This window comes from Dichomitus squalens, assembly GCF_000275845.1.
Source record: "Dichomitus squalens LYAD-421 SS1 unplaced genomic scaffold DICSQscaffold_8, whole genome shotgun sequence".
In the NCBI taxonomy this organism is placed as follows: Eukaryota; Fungi; Basidiomycota; class Agaricomycetes; order Polyporales; family Polyporaceae; genus Dichomitus; species Dichomitus squalens.
The window spans coordinates 172,044-187,763 of NW_006766890.1; the positions used below are offsets into that span (position 1 = coordinate 172,044).

Consider the following 15,720-nt stretch of genomic DNA (forward strand, 5'->3'; position numbering starts at 1 on the left):
TGCGTGCACAGCGAATAAGTATACGTTGCGAGACACTGGGTCTGGAATATTGTACATGTATACAGCACTTGATCAGCGATTCTCCCCTGGGAAAAGTCGACTAACAGCCTCGGCCTCTTTCCTGCGCTTCTCGCCTCTCTCGCGCGAAGGGGCATCGCGGCACTCAAAGCCATGCCTGGCCAACTTGTCGAGCAGGGCCGCCAAGCGCTTCGGTTTCACCGCAGAGTATGACGTCTGTCGGATCGATGCGACGAGGTACGCACTGACGGCGTCCGACATGACCACGGACGTCATCTAGAGCGCGCAATATGACCGGCGGGCGACGACGATCTTGTCAGCGACTCATCGGGGCAATCACGGTGGGAACGGAAACAATGTGAGCTGTACGTACTGAGCGCAATTCGGTGAAAGCGGCGCTGTGGGAGTGGCCGTTGCGCTTGAGCTCCTCGTCGAGGAAGTCAATGTCCAGAAGGAGGTTGGCGATCGCGTTCTCGTTCATCTTGGGGATGTCCCGGCCCGTGAGGAATTCCTGGGGGACACGCATACATAATAAGCAATCAGTTTCCGAGATGTTGACACGGCGACCGTAGAGGGGGCCCAGGGAAGCCGGACGATGCGGAGTCGGGTAGGGAAGCGGGACAAGGGTACACACCATGAAGCAAGTTGCGATGTAACCGACGGCTCCACGATACGCGTCTTCTTTGTAGGTGTCCTTGAGGGCGAGCGAGTCGACGACTGTTGTTAGCCAATTGACAAGCTCGTAGAGGTACATGCTCGGCGCGTCTTCGCGAGTTGCAGGGGTCCAGTCGTACTCGGACAAGCCGAAGAAATCATCCAACTTGGAACTCATGGCCTCGGTTATGCGAGCTATGGCCTTCGTGCGCGTCTCTATGAACGAGCTGGCTGCCTTTACGCGAATGGTGCCGCCACGTTGCGATGAACTGGGAAGGATTCTCAGAGGTCGCAGCACATCGTTGCCCGATAATACTGACCGGATGTTCGTCAGTGATCTCTCTAACTCTGCACAAGAGATCTCGAAGTGCTCCAAATTGGTGATTATCTGGGCAATCTGCGAGACGTTCGCCGTGCTCTGAGCACGTTTAGCTATTGACTGACTGATGTATGTGATGAGGATGGTGTTCAACGACTGTTAGATTATATCAGCGAGGGGACGTTGGCATCGTGCAAGATGGGCGAACTGACTTTGCTCAGGAGGTCGTCAATATTGCGATGATGTTGGGCAACGCCCTCGATGAATTGGTAAAAGTTTTGCACGAAGCTCCGGATCTACCGGAGTACGTCAGTCTTGTGCAGTGTACAAACGGATCGGCGCATACATCTTGGCAACAGAGGTAGAAGCCTTGAGACCAGGGAAGGTTAAGAGGTGCGTTGCTCCTGCGGCTCATGAGTTCCCATTATAACGAGTACTGATGCGATTGGACACTTACTTCCGGAGTTGATCACGTTGTTCTCGTATAAGCCATACCGTGTCCATGACGCTATCTTTCTCACTGTCCTTTTCAACATACATTGGTTGGAAGTCGTCTTGAGCCACGATCTAGCGTAGGCGTCAACGGAATAGGGCTACAATGTGAGAAGAGGACTCACACTTTCGAAGCGCCTCCCAAACTTGACTTCAAGGATGGACACATATTTCTCAAACAGGCGCAAGATGAGTTGATGAATGCTGCCGGTAGAGTACGAATACGACTGCAGGCCAGGTCAACGAAGCCGATACGATTCTGGGTGGAGGCACACATACTTCCAGTGTCATGACGAATTTTAGGAGGGCCTCTTTGACTTTGAGGTACGTGTCTGGGTCGGTCTCGTTTTTCAGCACATCCTCAACAGCCTTGCTCAGCCGGCTAATGAGAGCATCCCACAGGTCCTCTACTTCGCGCTCTGAGCGGAAGCTGCCAGTCGTGTTGAGGACATGGGTTTCGATGATGAAGTATCCGACAATCTCTTCTGTAATTGAAGGCAGTGAGGACAGGGGTAACGGTTCAGGGATGATGAGATCGGATTGAGCCTATCTTGGCACGTCAACTGATGAATTGGTGTAGGGGAAAGGAAGAACGGACCTTCCGATCAGCTTGGTAGGATCGTCGGATCTCGTCAAGTGAGTCGAGGGCGCTGTAAATGTGTATGCATTCGTACAGAGGCTTGAAGTCGACCTGTAGCTGATCGTTATCCAAGACATTGTCTAGAACATCGGAGGTCAACTGAAATGGATGGCCAGGACGAAATTAACCGCATACATTCAGTCTTTTCGTAAGTGATAGTCTCGACGGCACTTCCGACGCGAGCAGATTTGAGCATTGGATCCTTCTCCCGACGACTCCGCCATCGACGCGTGCGCGACTCCATAGCTTCGAGGGCGAGGGATCCGATTTGTGCGCTGACGTTTCGGATGTCCAGCAACCATTGCTTCATGGACGCGGTAACGGCATCCTTGATCTGGCCACGCAAGGATGGTAATGAAGAAAGTAAATGCTGGAACAACGGCGTTGTGGACAGTGATGTTGGGGGCATGCTCTCAATGTCTTCAAGAGACTGCAACGAGATGTATTCAACACTATGGACAGGAATGGGACAAACGGAGCATGGGAAGTACGGACCCTCAATGCACTCCAGTACTTCCCCTCCTTAACCATCTCTCCTACTCGATTGACGACGTCTAGAATGCGTAAGCATGCTTGTAGACCGTCGATAGCCTCGTCCAGGTTCGCGGCAGTCTTCTTCGTCTGCAAAAGCGCCTTCTTCTTCTCCACCAAGCTCTTTCCAACCTGTGAAACGCTTTGGTCAAGGGTAGTGATCTTCTCGCGGAGGTTGGTGGTGTATGACTTGATGGAAAATAGTGTAGAGACCGAGCTGATGAACTCCTGGTAGTTGTCGCCGCATATAGACTCAATTTCGGAATCCTTGGACTCGATCAAGGATTGGAGAGTTCGGAGATATGCTTCTTGCTGCCTGTTTGCGTGTATTTGCTTGATAATGGGGCCTAGCTGCTCGAGATTCTCGGAAGAGGACGCTTGGTCTAGCAGGTGTATCTGCTGTAACTGTTGGTCAATGCTCTCCTGAGTGAACTGTTGTCGCCGTCTCGGCGGCATGACAGAGAGCGTGGGCCGTAAGGCAGGATGATACTTCAGAAAGTGAGCTCGAAAACACCACCCAGACGGGGTGTTGCCTGGATATGAGTTGAGCTATGTCCCAATCAGGAGGCGGTGTTTGGCAACGGCTTCTGGACCAAACAAAGCACTATCAATCCGGCCCGGCGGCCGGTACTTGAGATCAGAGAACAGACGCCCCGGAAAAATCGGGATGTCCACGGAATTATGCAAATAAGTGCTGAAGCCTCCTCCGACCGGTGAGTTCGCTGACTCGACTGGAGTCGCCGCGTTCAGAGTCGCCGCTCTACAATCTACCACATCCATCATCATGCCTACGGTGACATTGGAGTTCGATGCGATGTGAGGATTTGCTCAAACTACCTCAAGTCGTGACTCATATCTAATCTCAGCCTCTTTGACATGGACGGTACCTTGGTCGATTCGACCGATGGTGTCGTCGGCGCGTGGGAGCTCTTTGCGGAGAAGTATCCTGGTCTTGACGTGACCCAGGTCTTGAGTTGTAAGTGGCATCGACTTTTGTACCGTCGACTAGCCTTAACGCCGTCCACAGCATCTCATGGCGTCCGTACCGTCGAGAACTTGAGGATACATTGCGGCGTCACCGATCCAGATGAGCAAGAAGTATGTGTTGTTGTTTCATAATGCGACACATCAGCTGATTAATTCAAAAGCGTGAAGCTAGGCGCTTCGAGGAAGCCATTGTCGCGGAGTCTAAGAAGAACGGACGGCATGGCATTGTTGCCCTCCCTGGCGTCCGCGAAATCATGGCCGAGGTATAGGTCCGTTGATGTAGGTTTCATGAGCTGGCTAATATTTTGGAGTTAGATAGGTCCCTACCACAAGCTACCGAAACCCAAGTGGGCCATCTGCACCTCCGCGACTATAGTGTATGCATCCTCGGCCTTGAAAGCAGTCGGCGTTCCAATCCCAGACGCCTTCGTCGTCTCCGAGGACGTGGAGAAGGGCAAACCTGAGTACTTGAGCTCGTCTATAATCAATGTTCCAAATCGACTTAACAATCGTACTCATAGACCTGACCCCTACTTGCTTGGGGCCAAGCGCGCTGGTGTAGACCCTACCCGCTGTCTCGTGGTCGAGGACGCTCCCGCAGGCGTTCGTAGTGGACAAGCTGCAGGCTGTAAGACACTCGGTTTGATCACTTCTCACAGCCGCGAACAGATGGAGGCAGTCAAGCCAGATTGGCTTGTCCCTAATCTTGCTAGGTGAGCGCTATAAATACTCGTGTCGCTCCAGGAGAGGTCTAACGATTTAATTGCTGCAGCGTCTCGATGAAGCCTACCGAGAATGGTGTGCAAGTCGTTATCAACATAGACTAAATTATCGACAAGACCCGACAAGACTTGCGACACGACATCCATCAGGATGATTGAAGCTGCGATCCGACCGGATACGAGATCTATAGGACTTCGTATTATCTACATCACTGCATCTTCCGATAGATGTCTATTGGGCGTCGGAATCCTGCAATTAGATAGAAGTTAGTATGGGGAAATTTGTGCTATATCGTTCAACCCACCCCCTTCCCCTGCCTCCCCCAGGTGCTCTGCTGGTCCAAAGCCAATCTCCTGCAGCACACGCCCGAAGTCATCTGGTCGCAACAGTAAGTGTCTGGCATTCTCTTTGAGCCGCTGAATACAGGGATGAGCGGCTTGTATCCGTGAGGCATAACGACGTCACGTACTGAATCCATGCGCTTCGCTTTTCCGTACGTATCCCATTCTTGCGGCTCAAGGACGAAGGTACCCCCTGGGTTTAGTACTTCATGGACACGACGGAAGAAAGTCCGCAAGCCCTCATCCCCGCCATTGAGATGGATCCATTTAGAGATGGAGAATCTGGCCACCAGGGAGTCAGTCAGGAACATTTCTCCCCGTCCATGACCATGTCCAATACCCACGCAACGATGACATCGTAACCTTCCGCATCTTCTGGGATTCCTTCCTTCACCCAGTCGGCGGTGCGGAAGGTGACGTTGTGCGGAAAGATGTCGGCGACATCCTTGTTCGCCCCCGATGCAGGTATTGGCAAGGGACCGAACATATGCTCGAATGAAACGGGGAAGTAGTTTGCCAGTCCTCCTTGACTGGACAAGGCTGCTTCTGTATCCGAGTTAGATATTCGCCGTCGTTTTCTACTATCAGATGTGCTCGACTCCCTGACATCTTCCTGCGTGTCTTCTCGATGCGTGGGTCCTTGTTGGCTCCAGACGGATCGCCGGTGTTTCCACGCAGCGCTGACAAGCGTGTCGTCAATATCCACACCGATGACACGTTTGGCGTGGAGGTTCTGCGCTTCAACGGAGCCAATGTCAACAGCGATCGTACTGGCATCGTCATGTCGCTCACCTATCTCACAGGTCACTAGTCCTTCGTTACAGCCAACGTCGAGGACACGCGCCCCGACAAACAGACCTCGAGGAACGAGTCCAAGTCTCGGGTCGTTTGTGGCCGGTCGCTTGTTGTAGTACCTTTTCAGGCTCATGTCACGGATGCTCAGTGGAACGCAAGGCTGTACGTACCCATGGTAGTTTCCGTGTGTCGGGACCCTAGTCATAGTCGCCATCACCATACCAGACAAGCCACAGAGGCTTCACCGACCACACGATGAGTCTCGGGCTGAAACTAGATGAGCGACTCCCTGTGTCTAGAATCGTGCTAACTAACTCCTCTATCTCACCGCAACTAAGCTTGACGCCTACCAGGCATAGGCAGATGGGACTACCAGTTGGTCCGCTATGAGGTTAGAGTTCAACCTGAGTAAGTTCTGTAAGCGCCTCGAGCTCTGCGTCCAACAGTCGTACGTCATCCAAATCGGTTTCGTTTCATCAGAACCACCCTTATCTCCTAGAATTGCTCGCGATTCATTTCGTTTGTTCGGTGCTGCTGGCGGCATTTACGACATGAAGTCTCATGGGCGTAAGTACTATGAGCCAGCTGCTAACCCATCGCGATACACGTAAAACCTTTCATTGACAACGGGTCATGACACAGAGTAAACGAGGTAAAGCGCTGTAAACAGGACGGTATTGTAGCCAAACTTAGACAGACTCATAGGTAGGCTATAGTTTGCGAAGTGGAAAGCGAAGCGAATCAAACATTTTCAGAACCCTTAGTACTCGCCCGCCTCCTCCTCAGCATCGCCGGAGTCGGTGCCAACCTCCTGGTAGTCACGTTCGAGGGCCGCAAGGTCCTCACGCGCCTCGGAGAACTCACCCTAATCAGAGACTTAGCAGTCACACTTGGTCGGAACAAGACAATTGACATACCTCCTCCATACCCTCACCAACATACCAGTGAACGAAGGCACGCTTGGAGTACAGGAGATCGAACTTGTAGTCTGGGAGCAAGCACAATGTTAATACAGCTCATTTGGCCTGCAAACGTGTTAACGTACCAAGGCGAGACCAGGCAGCAGAAATGGCAGTCGTGCTAAAGGGGAGAAGGCGGAGTAAGACGGCGGAGACATGCCAACGGGTTGTGTTCTTACTTCGAGAGCATGCACAAGCTACGGGTGGTCTTAGCGAGGTCACCACCGGGGACGCAAGCAGCGGGCTCGTTGCAGATACCAAGCTGCGATAAAGAGTACTATCAGCCACTATCACTTATGGGCACCTAGAGATTACAAACCTTGAAGCCAGTCAAGCACCAGTCGACGAACTGGATCGTCTTCTTGGTCTTGATGCTGGCGACCGCAGCGGAGGTATCCTTGGGGACGACATCGCCGCGGTAGAGCAAGCAACAGGCCATGTACTTGCCCTCACGGGGATCACACTTGACCATCTGGTTGCCGGGCTCGAAGCACGAGAAGGTCATTTCCGAAACAGAGTTCTGCTCATGGTGCGCCTTGTCTGCGGAGAGAAGGGGAGCGAACGATGCAACGGGGAAGTGGATACGAGGGAAGGGGACAAGGTTCGTCTGGAACTCGTTCAAGTCGACGTTCAACGAGCCATCGAACCGAAGCGACGCGGTGATCGAAGAAACGACCTGTGCAATCAGGCGGTTCAGGTTCGTGAAGCTAGGCTGAGAAACGTTGAGCTTGTTCTTGCAAATATCGAAGATGGCCTCGTTGTCGACCTATTGATGGTTTACAAAGCAGACGATTAGACGCGCAAGGACGGAGCCGAAAGAGTCACTGACCATGAACGAGCAGTCAGAGTGTTCAAGTGTCGTGTGGGTCGTCAGAACGGAGTTGTAGGGCTCGACGATGGAGCTCGACAGCTGCGGGGCGGGGTACACACAGAATTCGAGCTTGGACTTCTTGCCGTAGTCGTTGGCGAGACGCTCCATGAGGAGAGCACCGAAGCCAGAACCGGTACCGCCGCCGAACGAGTGGAAGACGAAGAAGCCCTGTAGACCCGTGCAGTTGTCCGCCAGACGACGGATTTTGTCCATGACGGGGTCAATCAACTCCTTTCCGACGGTATAGTGACCACGAGCATCTACACGGGGACGCGCCTGGTCATCATCAGGCACACAATGATTTTCAACAGAAACTCACAATTGTTGGCCGCATCCTCCTTCCCAGAAATCATAGTCTCAGGATGGAAGAGAGACCGGTAGGGGCCAGCCTTCACATCGTCGATGGCGCCAGGCTCGAGGTCGATGTAAAGCGAGCGGGGGACGTACTTGCCCGAGCCAGTCTCGGAGAAGAAGGTCGAGAAACCGCCGTCACTGCTAGTCTTGGAGTCCTCAGCAGGGCGGCCATCGGGCTGTTCGGACGGTAGACGTAAGCCTGTCAAATGTCTCCGCAGAATAAGGCAAGGGAAAGGCGCGTACGTTTAGTCCGTGCTCGAGCGTGTAAAGTTCCCCTACGCCCTGGAGTCAGTCGGAAATTGCGAGATAGGACGTGGACGCGACTCACAGCATGCATTACCGATCTGGACACCGGCCTGACCGACGTGCAGGGAGATGACTTCACGCATGTTGACAGAGACGATGTAGGGAGATGGGAGTTCGGAAGAAGGAGGGGCACGACAACAAGTCGCGTCGTGGCCTATTATCGCCTTCAACGGGGGTCGCCGGCGCCTTAAGACGCGTGCCCCAATCAACCCACGAACGGACCCTGTTCGACCGTTCTCGGCTATCCCACGCACTGATCCCGTGCACAGAAAAGTCTCCATTTTCTAACGGTGCAACAAGTTCCAGGAATTACAAACGAATATAAGGATGGTATGATTGCGTATGCTCCACTTGTGGGGAGAACAGGGGATATCGATATGAATGCGTATCATGCGTAAATTCGTGACGAGGAGGACCAGGAAAACGAGCTACCAAATGACCATGGAAAGCAATGCAAAAGCGAACAGGTCAACATGACTACTACGTCTAATACTCGCCAGTCTCCTCAGTCTCGGCGGAGTCAATGCCGACCTCCTCGTAGTCCTTCTCGAGGGCAGCGAGATCCTCACGGGCCTCGGAGAACTCGCCCTCTTCCATACCCTCACCGACGTACCAGTGAACGAAGGCACGCTTGGAGTACAAGAGGTCAAACTTGTGGTCCAAACGGCTCCAAGCGGACGAGATGGCAGTCGTGTTGGAGAGCATGCATAGGCTGCGGGTAACCTTCGCGAGGTCCCCGCCGGGAATGTGCGCGGGGGGCTCATTGCAGATACCCAGCTTGAAGCCAGTCGGGCACCAGTCAACGAACTGAATCGTCCGCTTTGTCTTGATAAGACTGACGGCCGCGTTCGTGTCCTTGGGGACGACATCACCGCGGTACAGGAGCGCACAGGCCACTAGATGGCAGTTTAATATCTACCACGACGAGGAATGCGGTGTGATACTTACTGTACTTGCCCTCACGGGGATCGCACTTGACCATCTGGTTGCCAGCCTCGAAGCAAGAGAAGGTCATGTCAATGACCGAGTTCTGCTCGTGGTGAGCCTTCTCTGCGGAGATGATCGGCGCAAAGGTGGCCAGAGGGAAGTGGATGCGAGGGAAGCTGTGGGAAGATGTCAACAACTCGGCACCGGCCACTCCAAGCGAGCCACGTATACGTACGGAACCAGGTTGGTCTGGAACTCGTTCAGGTCGACGTTGAGGGAACCATCGAAACGAAGGGAAGCAGTGATGGAAGAGACGACCTGAGCGATGAGACGGTTGAGGTTGGTGAAGCCCGGGGAGGTGATGTTGAGACGCTTCTTGCAGATGTCGTAAATAGCCTCGTTGTCAACCATGAAGGAACAGTCGGAGTGCTCAAGGGTAGTGTGGGTCGTCAGAACAGCGTTGTAAGGCTCAACAACGGAGTTGGCCATCGTCGGGGCGGGGTACACACTGAACTCGAGCTTAGACTTCTTGCCATAGTCAGTGGAAAGGCGCTCAAGGACGAGAGCACCGAAGCCGGAGCCAGTTCCGCCACCGAACGAGTGGAAGACAAAGAAGCCCTGGAGACCATTGCAGTTGTCCGCCAGTCTGCGAACCTTGTCCATGACGAGGTCAATCTGCTCCTTGCCGATGGTGTAGTGACCGCGCGCGTCTATGGACACGAGGCTTAGGGTATGGTGATAGAAGCGAACAAATTTTGTCACTCACAGTTGCTGGCAGCATCCTCCTTGCCCGTTACGAGAGTCTCGGGGTGGAAGAGACTCCTGTAAGTCCCGTTCCGAACCTCGTCGATGACGTTGGGCTCGAGGTCAACGTAGAGTGACCGAGGCACGTGCTTGCCGGAAGAGGTCTCCGAGAAGAAGGTGCTGAAGCCATCATCGTGGGCAGACGGAGAGCCATCCAGAAGGCGACCGTCAGGCTGTAGGCCATCAGTCGGGAAGTTCAGGAGGTCAGTAGAGGACACGACTCACGCCGAGACCGTGCTCGACCGTATAGAGTTCCCCTGCAAGGTAACAGATTCACTGATCAACACCTCCGCATACATGAATCCCCAAATTGCCACAGCAACCGGAAGACGCGTCGATCAGACGAATCGTCCGCGATGACATGGCAACGAGGGACAGTACTAGAATGACAACTCACAGCAAGCGTTACCGATCTGGACACCAGCCTGACCAACGTGAACGGAGATGACTTCACGCATCTTTTCGACGAGCAATCAAGGAACTTCCAACGCTATACGTTAGCCTTGTATGCATGGTTGGACGCGTCCGGGGCAACTTACATGGGGTATTCGAGCGGGCTACGGAAGAGGGTCGAGATAGACGACGCGCCAACCAAAAGGTGCGAGGCTTTTAATGCACAAAGGCTGCATGCATGCTGACGCAGCATTTCTCACGCTGACTTCCCCTGCTAACGGAACTACCAAACATGGGGCACGATGCTCCCGATATGGGAGGTCTGGACATCATAAAGAAACATATATCGTGTCAGACAGCGGAGATCGCCACGTCACGAACCTTCCCAGTCTCTTGGAATGGTAAGTACTCTTCTACTCTGAGCTTCGAGATGCTTTTGGTCATCTACTCCATTTTCACAACGAGCCCGTGTAACCGGTGTTATGAAGCCAGTAGTTCATACGCCGAGACAATTGTTAATAATATATCGTGAGCTGCATTTACAGCCCACATCCGCTGTAAAGTTCATCTCGAGCCTCAGAGCGATGTGAAGCTATCTTACATGCTCCATTAAGCAGCTTTAGAGCAGCTCTGACGCAAGATCGAGTACTTAGACCATGCTGCACTCAGTACAGGATGTCTCACATCAGTCTGCCTATATAACATCCTCCAGCGAACACAAGCTTCTTGCCGACGTTGTGAAGCAGTCCTTAGCCATATGTTCTACGTTCCAGAATGCGCGCCTGGATGTCGTCAATACCGGTACCACTAATCTTGTGGATCCTCACATTATATTTGGCTCCGTCCTTGCGTCCCAAATTCTCAGTTGTATCCGGGGTATTGATCCGGGACAATGTTACCACCGCTGTTAATATGTTGATCATTGGTGGAATCGGCCATGGTCGCGCAACCTCGCTTACAGTCTCTTGTTTGTTCGTTTCGCGCGGGAGAAACACTGCGTTCAAGATACTTACACAAGAAGTGAGAGATCACTCTTCTAATGCAGCATCGTCTCATACGGAGCTCACTTTGGCATAATTTCAGGCCGAGGATACCTCCCTGACTACACTCACTGGCCACCGATGATCCATACGAGACGGCTTTCTCAACTCGAGTTATCTCCCTTGCGAATTTAGACGCGACCAAGCTGAGGGAGAGCGATCCAGAGTAACGAGCTATACTACTCATGGTCCACGCGTTTTCCCCCACTTCAACTAAGGATGGGGTAGCATCATTTATAGTTGAATTGTCACTGACAAAATCTGTCCGTGTGACTTAACCTGTAGACGCGTCATAGGGCTCTTGAAGTTATTAAGGCGTCCACCAAGGTGATCCGCTATGCGATCTACTGCGCGTCATGGCGATTTGTTGTAAACTAATGTGGAGTACTATATCGGCGACTGGGATCTCTAAATGTTGTGATATGTAAACAAGTGACGATGCGTCGTCCGTACGGCTGCAAGGCATATATCTAGATGGCAAGAAATATACTGTCTATGATCATACGAAAGGCCCTGAAGCACACCATGGACCAATCTAAATGCTAGTCCCGGAACACTGTACGGAGGGACGACGAACAGAGAATGGAATGACGTCTCGGCGGACTAGGACTGATCTAAAGCATTGTCGGTAACGGTGGGAACGCTGTCCTTCGCAGAGCGCAAGGTAGCCTTGGCATGCTTCCCGCCATTGGCAACTTTTTGCCTACTCTTGCGCATGAACAACCTATCCCGCCAGACGATCAGCGAAACCTACATAACCGACAATAGGATGCGCGTTACACGTACTCCACAAGCGTCTGCCACATCCTGAGGCCATGCATTGGCACGAGACGCGAATGGACCTGTTGCTCCGCAACCGATTGTGGTGGCGGCTTGATGGCCATGTCGTGAGGGTCAAAGGCTGCGCGTATCATGCCCGAAACCTTCTGCTTGGGCACCTGATGATGAGTTACAGGTGCGCTATGGTAGATGGCTTTCTTGAGAAGCGCAACGGCCTCGCGCTGTGCTGCGTCAGATGAATACAAATTTACGTTGCGAGTCGACTCACGGTATCGTTTCGGCCCGCAATCGCACTAGGAGGCGGCCGTTCGCCCTCCAAATCCAGAGGACCTGATCAAGCTGTCAATCACTCGGTCTCTCGAAGAGAGGAGATTCATGAAGGGCATACCCCATCGTCTGTCGGTCTCGATGGTTCCCCCAGTGGACACTGCGGAGGTTGTGGACCGTAGTGAATCCTTCTCGCCGAAGAGACCCTCCTGTTTGGCGTGCTCCAACAGCTTCTCCCACTTCGCCTGGTAATGTTTCCGTTTGCGGATCACCGCCTCCGCTTGGCTCTTATAGCGCCTGTCCCACTCGTCTTGTCCTTCAAGCCACATTCGAACGGGCTTCTCCTTGATGATACCAATTTCGCTTGGTTTCAGACGAAGAGCTGGCACCTCCTCTGCGGGCTCCATTGGGCGTACATGACCCAGAGGGTTGACGCGCTCCCTGATGAAGAGGACGGGATCATCCTGCCTCAGAACGAGTGAGCGGCAAATCTGGAGTCGACCAATGAGCCGCACCTCTTTGCTACCCCCGGAACCTGGTGATCCTTGCCCCGATGTTTTCTCTGCCTTTCCATATTCGACTTCCTCTTTGGTAGTGGCGACGTTGGACTCGTAGAGGTTCACGCCCGTTTGCCCAGAGCTCGGTGATGAGATCTCACTACGAGGTTCAAGGTGCGACCGATCCTCAGGCTCTTCGGTGGCGCGTTCTCGATCCGATGTGTGGTCCTTGCTCACTTCCGGGAAGGCATAGTGCTGAAGCTGCCCTCCGGGATTGTCGATGACATGCTTGACGAACTGAGCGATCGACCGGTATGCATATTTCCCCTACAACATGAAGCAGTCAATATATCGGCGTGAGTAACGACCGGCTGAAATGCTTACAGGGGTAGTGAATGTGAACACAGTCAAGACATGGCACAGATCTGCGAGGCTCATATCTGATTAGTGACAGCTACTGAGACTAGAGATAGGAGAGAGCAGCCTGACCGTCGAAAACCTGGAGATGGACCTGAGAGCGCTTTGGAGTGAGTGGGCTGCGTTGAACGTAAACTCGGGCACTCACCTTGGTCGGCGTTTGAAACTTGTCGGCATTCTCCTTCTGTCGCCGTCCCTCTTGCAAGACGCCTTGTCTAACCGGGTAATCCTTCGGGTGAGCTGCTTTGTGCGCAAGGTAGATGATCTCGTCCCTCAGGCGTTCACCATCCCCGGCTATTATGTAAAGCGGGCACAAGTTCCCTAGCGAGGACTGCATGATCGGGGAGACGAGCGGATGTGAGAGCTGTCTGTGCGCTAATATCAGCTAGGTTTTGGACGGCCCTTCCCGGACGACGCGGAACAAAGACGTACTCTGTAGTCGCGTACAATTGTATTTGGGTGCGGAGTTCCCATGGGGTAGCGTTGGGATCCTCCATCAGCACTTTAGGTGGCTTCGGCTCGTAGAACTCGAGAGCAATATCGGAACTAGCGCTGCCCGCATCCGTACCGTCTTCCACATGCTTTGGTTGATCCCCGTTGGAAGGGCTTCCGTCCGCTAGTGATGCACTGCCGTTCTTCGAGACTTCGTCCCCATTCTCGGCTTGCATGTCCTTCTGCGCTAGGACTTCCGACGGGTTGTCCTCAAGCTCCGACGCGTGCGGGACAGAGCCGCCACGTTCGGTACTTTGCAGCAAGCGTTCGTTGACCTGACTCTTGGCTTCAGACGTATCTGGTTTGAGCTTGCTAGCATGGCCAGGTTGGGGAGGGGGCTTCGTCTTGGTGGGTACCACGCGTGTATAGCCTCCTTCGGGTTTCGGGTGGACGGGCCAGAGAGTCGACGGCTTATGAATGAAACCGTGTGGCGGGATGATATCCTGAGGGCTTGAAAGTGAGTGCTGACGACGCACGCGGGGATGTGTGGGATCACCGACCGTTGCAGTGTTAGTCATGACGCTGGGGAAACTATGCGTAAGGTCAACCCAGGGGCTGATCAGAACCGCCCCCGCAGGTTGCGGAAGGCCTAGATCTCGAAGCACGGTGAGCGCCGAGAGACATAATGCAGCCCCCGCCGAATCGCCAGCGAAAACTAGTTTCGAAGGCTGGACTGCTTTGTGCGCCGCTCCTGAGGGAGGTCTGGTCAGGTAGAAGTCTAAAACAAGATAATGAATTCTGTGTCCCTTCACGATCAGCTGAGACTACAGCAACGTACAAGCTGCTAAGACATCTTGAAGCGGGCACGGCCAGGGATATTGCGGTGCTTTGCTACGTTTTGTCAGCTCGGATCGGCTTCAAGAATAACGCGGTCGGGACTTACCGATAGTTCACAGCAAAAGCGCGCCCTTTGATTTTTTTGGCTATGTAGGGTGGCTGTGTCAATTTATATTGCCTTCCCATCAATGATGTCACGAATGACCTACCGTAGCGAATCACCTGATATCTATGGGTGTCTGTACTACAGTGAGCGAAGACATCTCGACAATATATGACTCCCCGGCGTACTGATTGATCCCCAGTAAAAAGCACCTGCTTGCTGTGAGAGTGCTGTAACATTGGTAGAGTAGGTGTGGCTACTCACCTCCGTGAACGTACAGCTTGGAATTTTCGACACGGTCAGCGAGCCCTTTGCGGGTAGCACATCGAGGAGCACCCACCATGACTCGGTCAAGCTGTTCCATTCGCTTGATAGTGTTCTCTTCTTCAGTCCGATTTACGTCGTCGGGGACGGGAATGTCCTTGAGGAAGTCCTTCTCCGTGATCCACTCGGCGTCGAGCCAGTCGAGCCCACGGACTTGCCACCACCGTTCACCGCCAACAATGCGTTTCAAATCTTCCGAGCCAAACCATTCAATGAGCGCATCCGCCGCCCTGTTAGATGATGCTAGTGGTATCCTGACGGGAACGACTGCGACCCAAAAAGGCGCTGGTACATGCGTGTTCGTGCTGGTTAGGCGTGGCATTAGCAAGTGTCGAGGTGGTGCAGCCGACGACCCTTACAATCTCTGAAGAGACTCGGCTGTGTTCTTCGTGCCAAGTTCTATGAAGGCCTTGACGATGTGAAACGCCCTGCAGACAGGGTCGGTCAATCATTCCCTAGGGAGACCGGGCCAATTGTGGCCTACTCGTCATAGTAGATGTCATCCAGTGCCCTCGGAGATTTATCCCCATGTTTTGCCTTGAGGGTCTTGTGCTTGGTATGCCTGACAAAGGTCTTGAGGACGACTAAGGCGAGAGATTAATGACGCCTCCGACAGAACATCAAGCTCCAGGCATACCACGCACCTGGAGTGATATGTACCGCCGCAGATGTAGTGGTGACTGGCATGACAATAGGAATGGGAGAAAAGGAGGAGTTGTCTGAGTCCTAAGAAAGAGAGTGGGGATGTCGACAACAGCCTGAGACCAGCACGCCCGAAAGTGGCGGAGGCGAACTGCGCGAACCCGTCAGCCACAAGCGCGCAGTGCCTGTCAGTAACGTCACCGCGCTTCCCGCACACGTGAGAAGCATTCGCGTGGTGTCCTCCGGGGAAGGCAATCGGTCAAGATC

At 53.3% G+C, this 15,720-nt stretch overlaps 6 protein-coding genes across 6 annotated transcripts; 1 reads left to right on the forward strand and 5 right to left on the reverse strand.

Annotated features, from left to right (window-relative positions):
- Positions 1-3: 3 nt before the first annotated feature.
- Positions 4-3,168, reverse strand: DICSQDRAFT_154072 (exocyst complex component sec15 subunit). The gene is made up of 12 exons (XM_007364096.1): positions 2,619-3,168; positions 2,259-2,553; positions 2,082-2,203; positions 1,763-2,029; positions 1,609-1,710; positions 1,449-1,558; positions 1,338-1,395; positions 1,204-1,287; positions 993-1,147; positions 653-941; positions 392-529; positions 4-294 (listed from the first exon to the last, which is right to left on the reverse strand). Exons 1-12 carry the CDS (start codon positions 3,108-3,110, stop codon positions 73-75), a joined length of 2,334 nt encoding a protein of 777 aa, XP_007364158.1. The 5' UTR covers positions 3,111-3,168; the 3' UTR covers positions 4-72.
- Positions 3,169-3,438: 270 nt separating this feature from the next.
- On the forward strand, positions 3,439-4,468 carry DICSQDRAFT_56840 (phosphatase; the record flags this gene model as incomplete). Its single annotated transcript, XM_007364097.1, has 7 exons — positions 3,439-3,470; positions 3,521-3,630; positions 3,682-3,752; positions 3,803-3,904; positions 3,957-4,105; positions 4,163-4,354; positions 4,414-4,468. The coding sequence occupies 7 exons, from the start codon at positions 3,439-3,441 to the stop codon at positions 4,466-4,468; spliced, it is 711 nt and encodes a 236-aa protein (XP_007364159.1).
- Positions 4,469-4,572: 104 nt separating this feature from the next.
- Positions 4,573-5,705, reverse strand: DICSQDRAFT_145808 (Bin3-domain-containing protein; the record flags this gene model as incomplete). Its single annotated transcript, XM_007364098.1, has 6 exons — positions 4,573-4,613; positions 4,669-4,780; positions 4,834-4,987; positions 5,050-5,443; positions 5,498-5,619; positions 5,671-5,705. The coding sequence occupies 6 exons, from the start codon at positions 5,703-5,705 to the stop codon at positions 4,573-4,575; spliced, it is 858 nt and encodes a 285-aa protein (XP_007364160.1).
- Positions 5,706-6,011: 306 nt separating this feature from the next.
- DICSQDRAFT_154075 (alpha2 tubulin) lies at positions 6,012-8,122 on the reverse strand. The gene is made up of 9 exons (XM_007364099.1): positions 8,013-8,122; positions 7,928-7,959; positions 7,650-7,860; positions 7,289-7,590; positions 6,779-7,225; positions 6,639-6,721; positions 6,546-6,580; positions 6,418-6,488; positions 6,012-6,365 (listed from the first exon to the last, which is right to left on the reverse strand). Exons 1-9 carry the CDS (start codon positions 8,071-8,073, stop codon positions 6,261-6,263), a joined length of 1,347 nt encoding a protein of 448 aa, XP_007364161.1. The 5' UTR covers positions 8,074-8,122; the 3' UTR covers positions 6,012-6,260.
- Positions 8,123-8,275: 153 nt separating this feature from the next.
- Positions 8,276-10,297, reverse strand: DICSQDRAFT_135086 (tubulin alpha). The gene is made up of 7 exons (XM_007364100.1): positions 10,261-10,297; positions 10,119-10,202; positions 9,947-9,978; positions 9,684-9,894; positions 9,153-9,627; positions 8,939-9,093; positions 8,276-8,886 (listed from the first exon to the last, which is right to left on the reverse strand). The coding sequence occupies exons 2-7, from the start codon at positions 10,177-10,179 to the stop codon at positions 8,477-8,479; spliced, it is 1,344 nt and encodes a 447-aa protein (XP_007364162.1). The 5' UTR covers positions 10,180-10,202; positions 10,261-10,297; the 3' UTR covers positions 8,276-8,476.
- A 1,231-nt stretch (positions 10,298-11,528) lies between these two features.
- DICSQDRAFT_103096 (alpha/beta-hydrolase) lies at positions 11,529-15,501 on the reverse strand (the record flags this gene model as incomplete). Its single annotated transcript, XM_007364101.1, has 19 exons — positions 11,529-11,878; positions 11,941-12,155; positions 12,203-12,264; positions 12,323-12,665; positions 12,717-13,025; positions 13,083-13,123; positions 13,188-13,209; positions 13,264-13,483; positions 13,548-14,050; positions 14,108-14,325; positions 14,386-14,438; positions 14,491-14,530; positions 14,594-14,623; positions 14,676-14,699; positions 14,752-14,767; positions 14,828-15,116; positions 15,171-15,239; positions 15,296-15,395; positions 15,456-15,501. 19 exons carry the CDS (start codon positions 15,496-15,498, stop codon positions 11,758-11,760), a joined length of 2,718 nt encoding a protein of 905 aa, XP_007364163.1. The 3' UTR covers positions 11,529-11,757.
- Between the last annotated feature and the right edge of the window lie 219 nt (positions 15,502-15,720).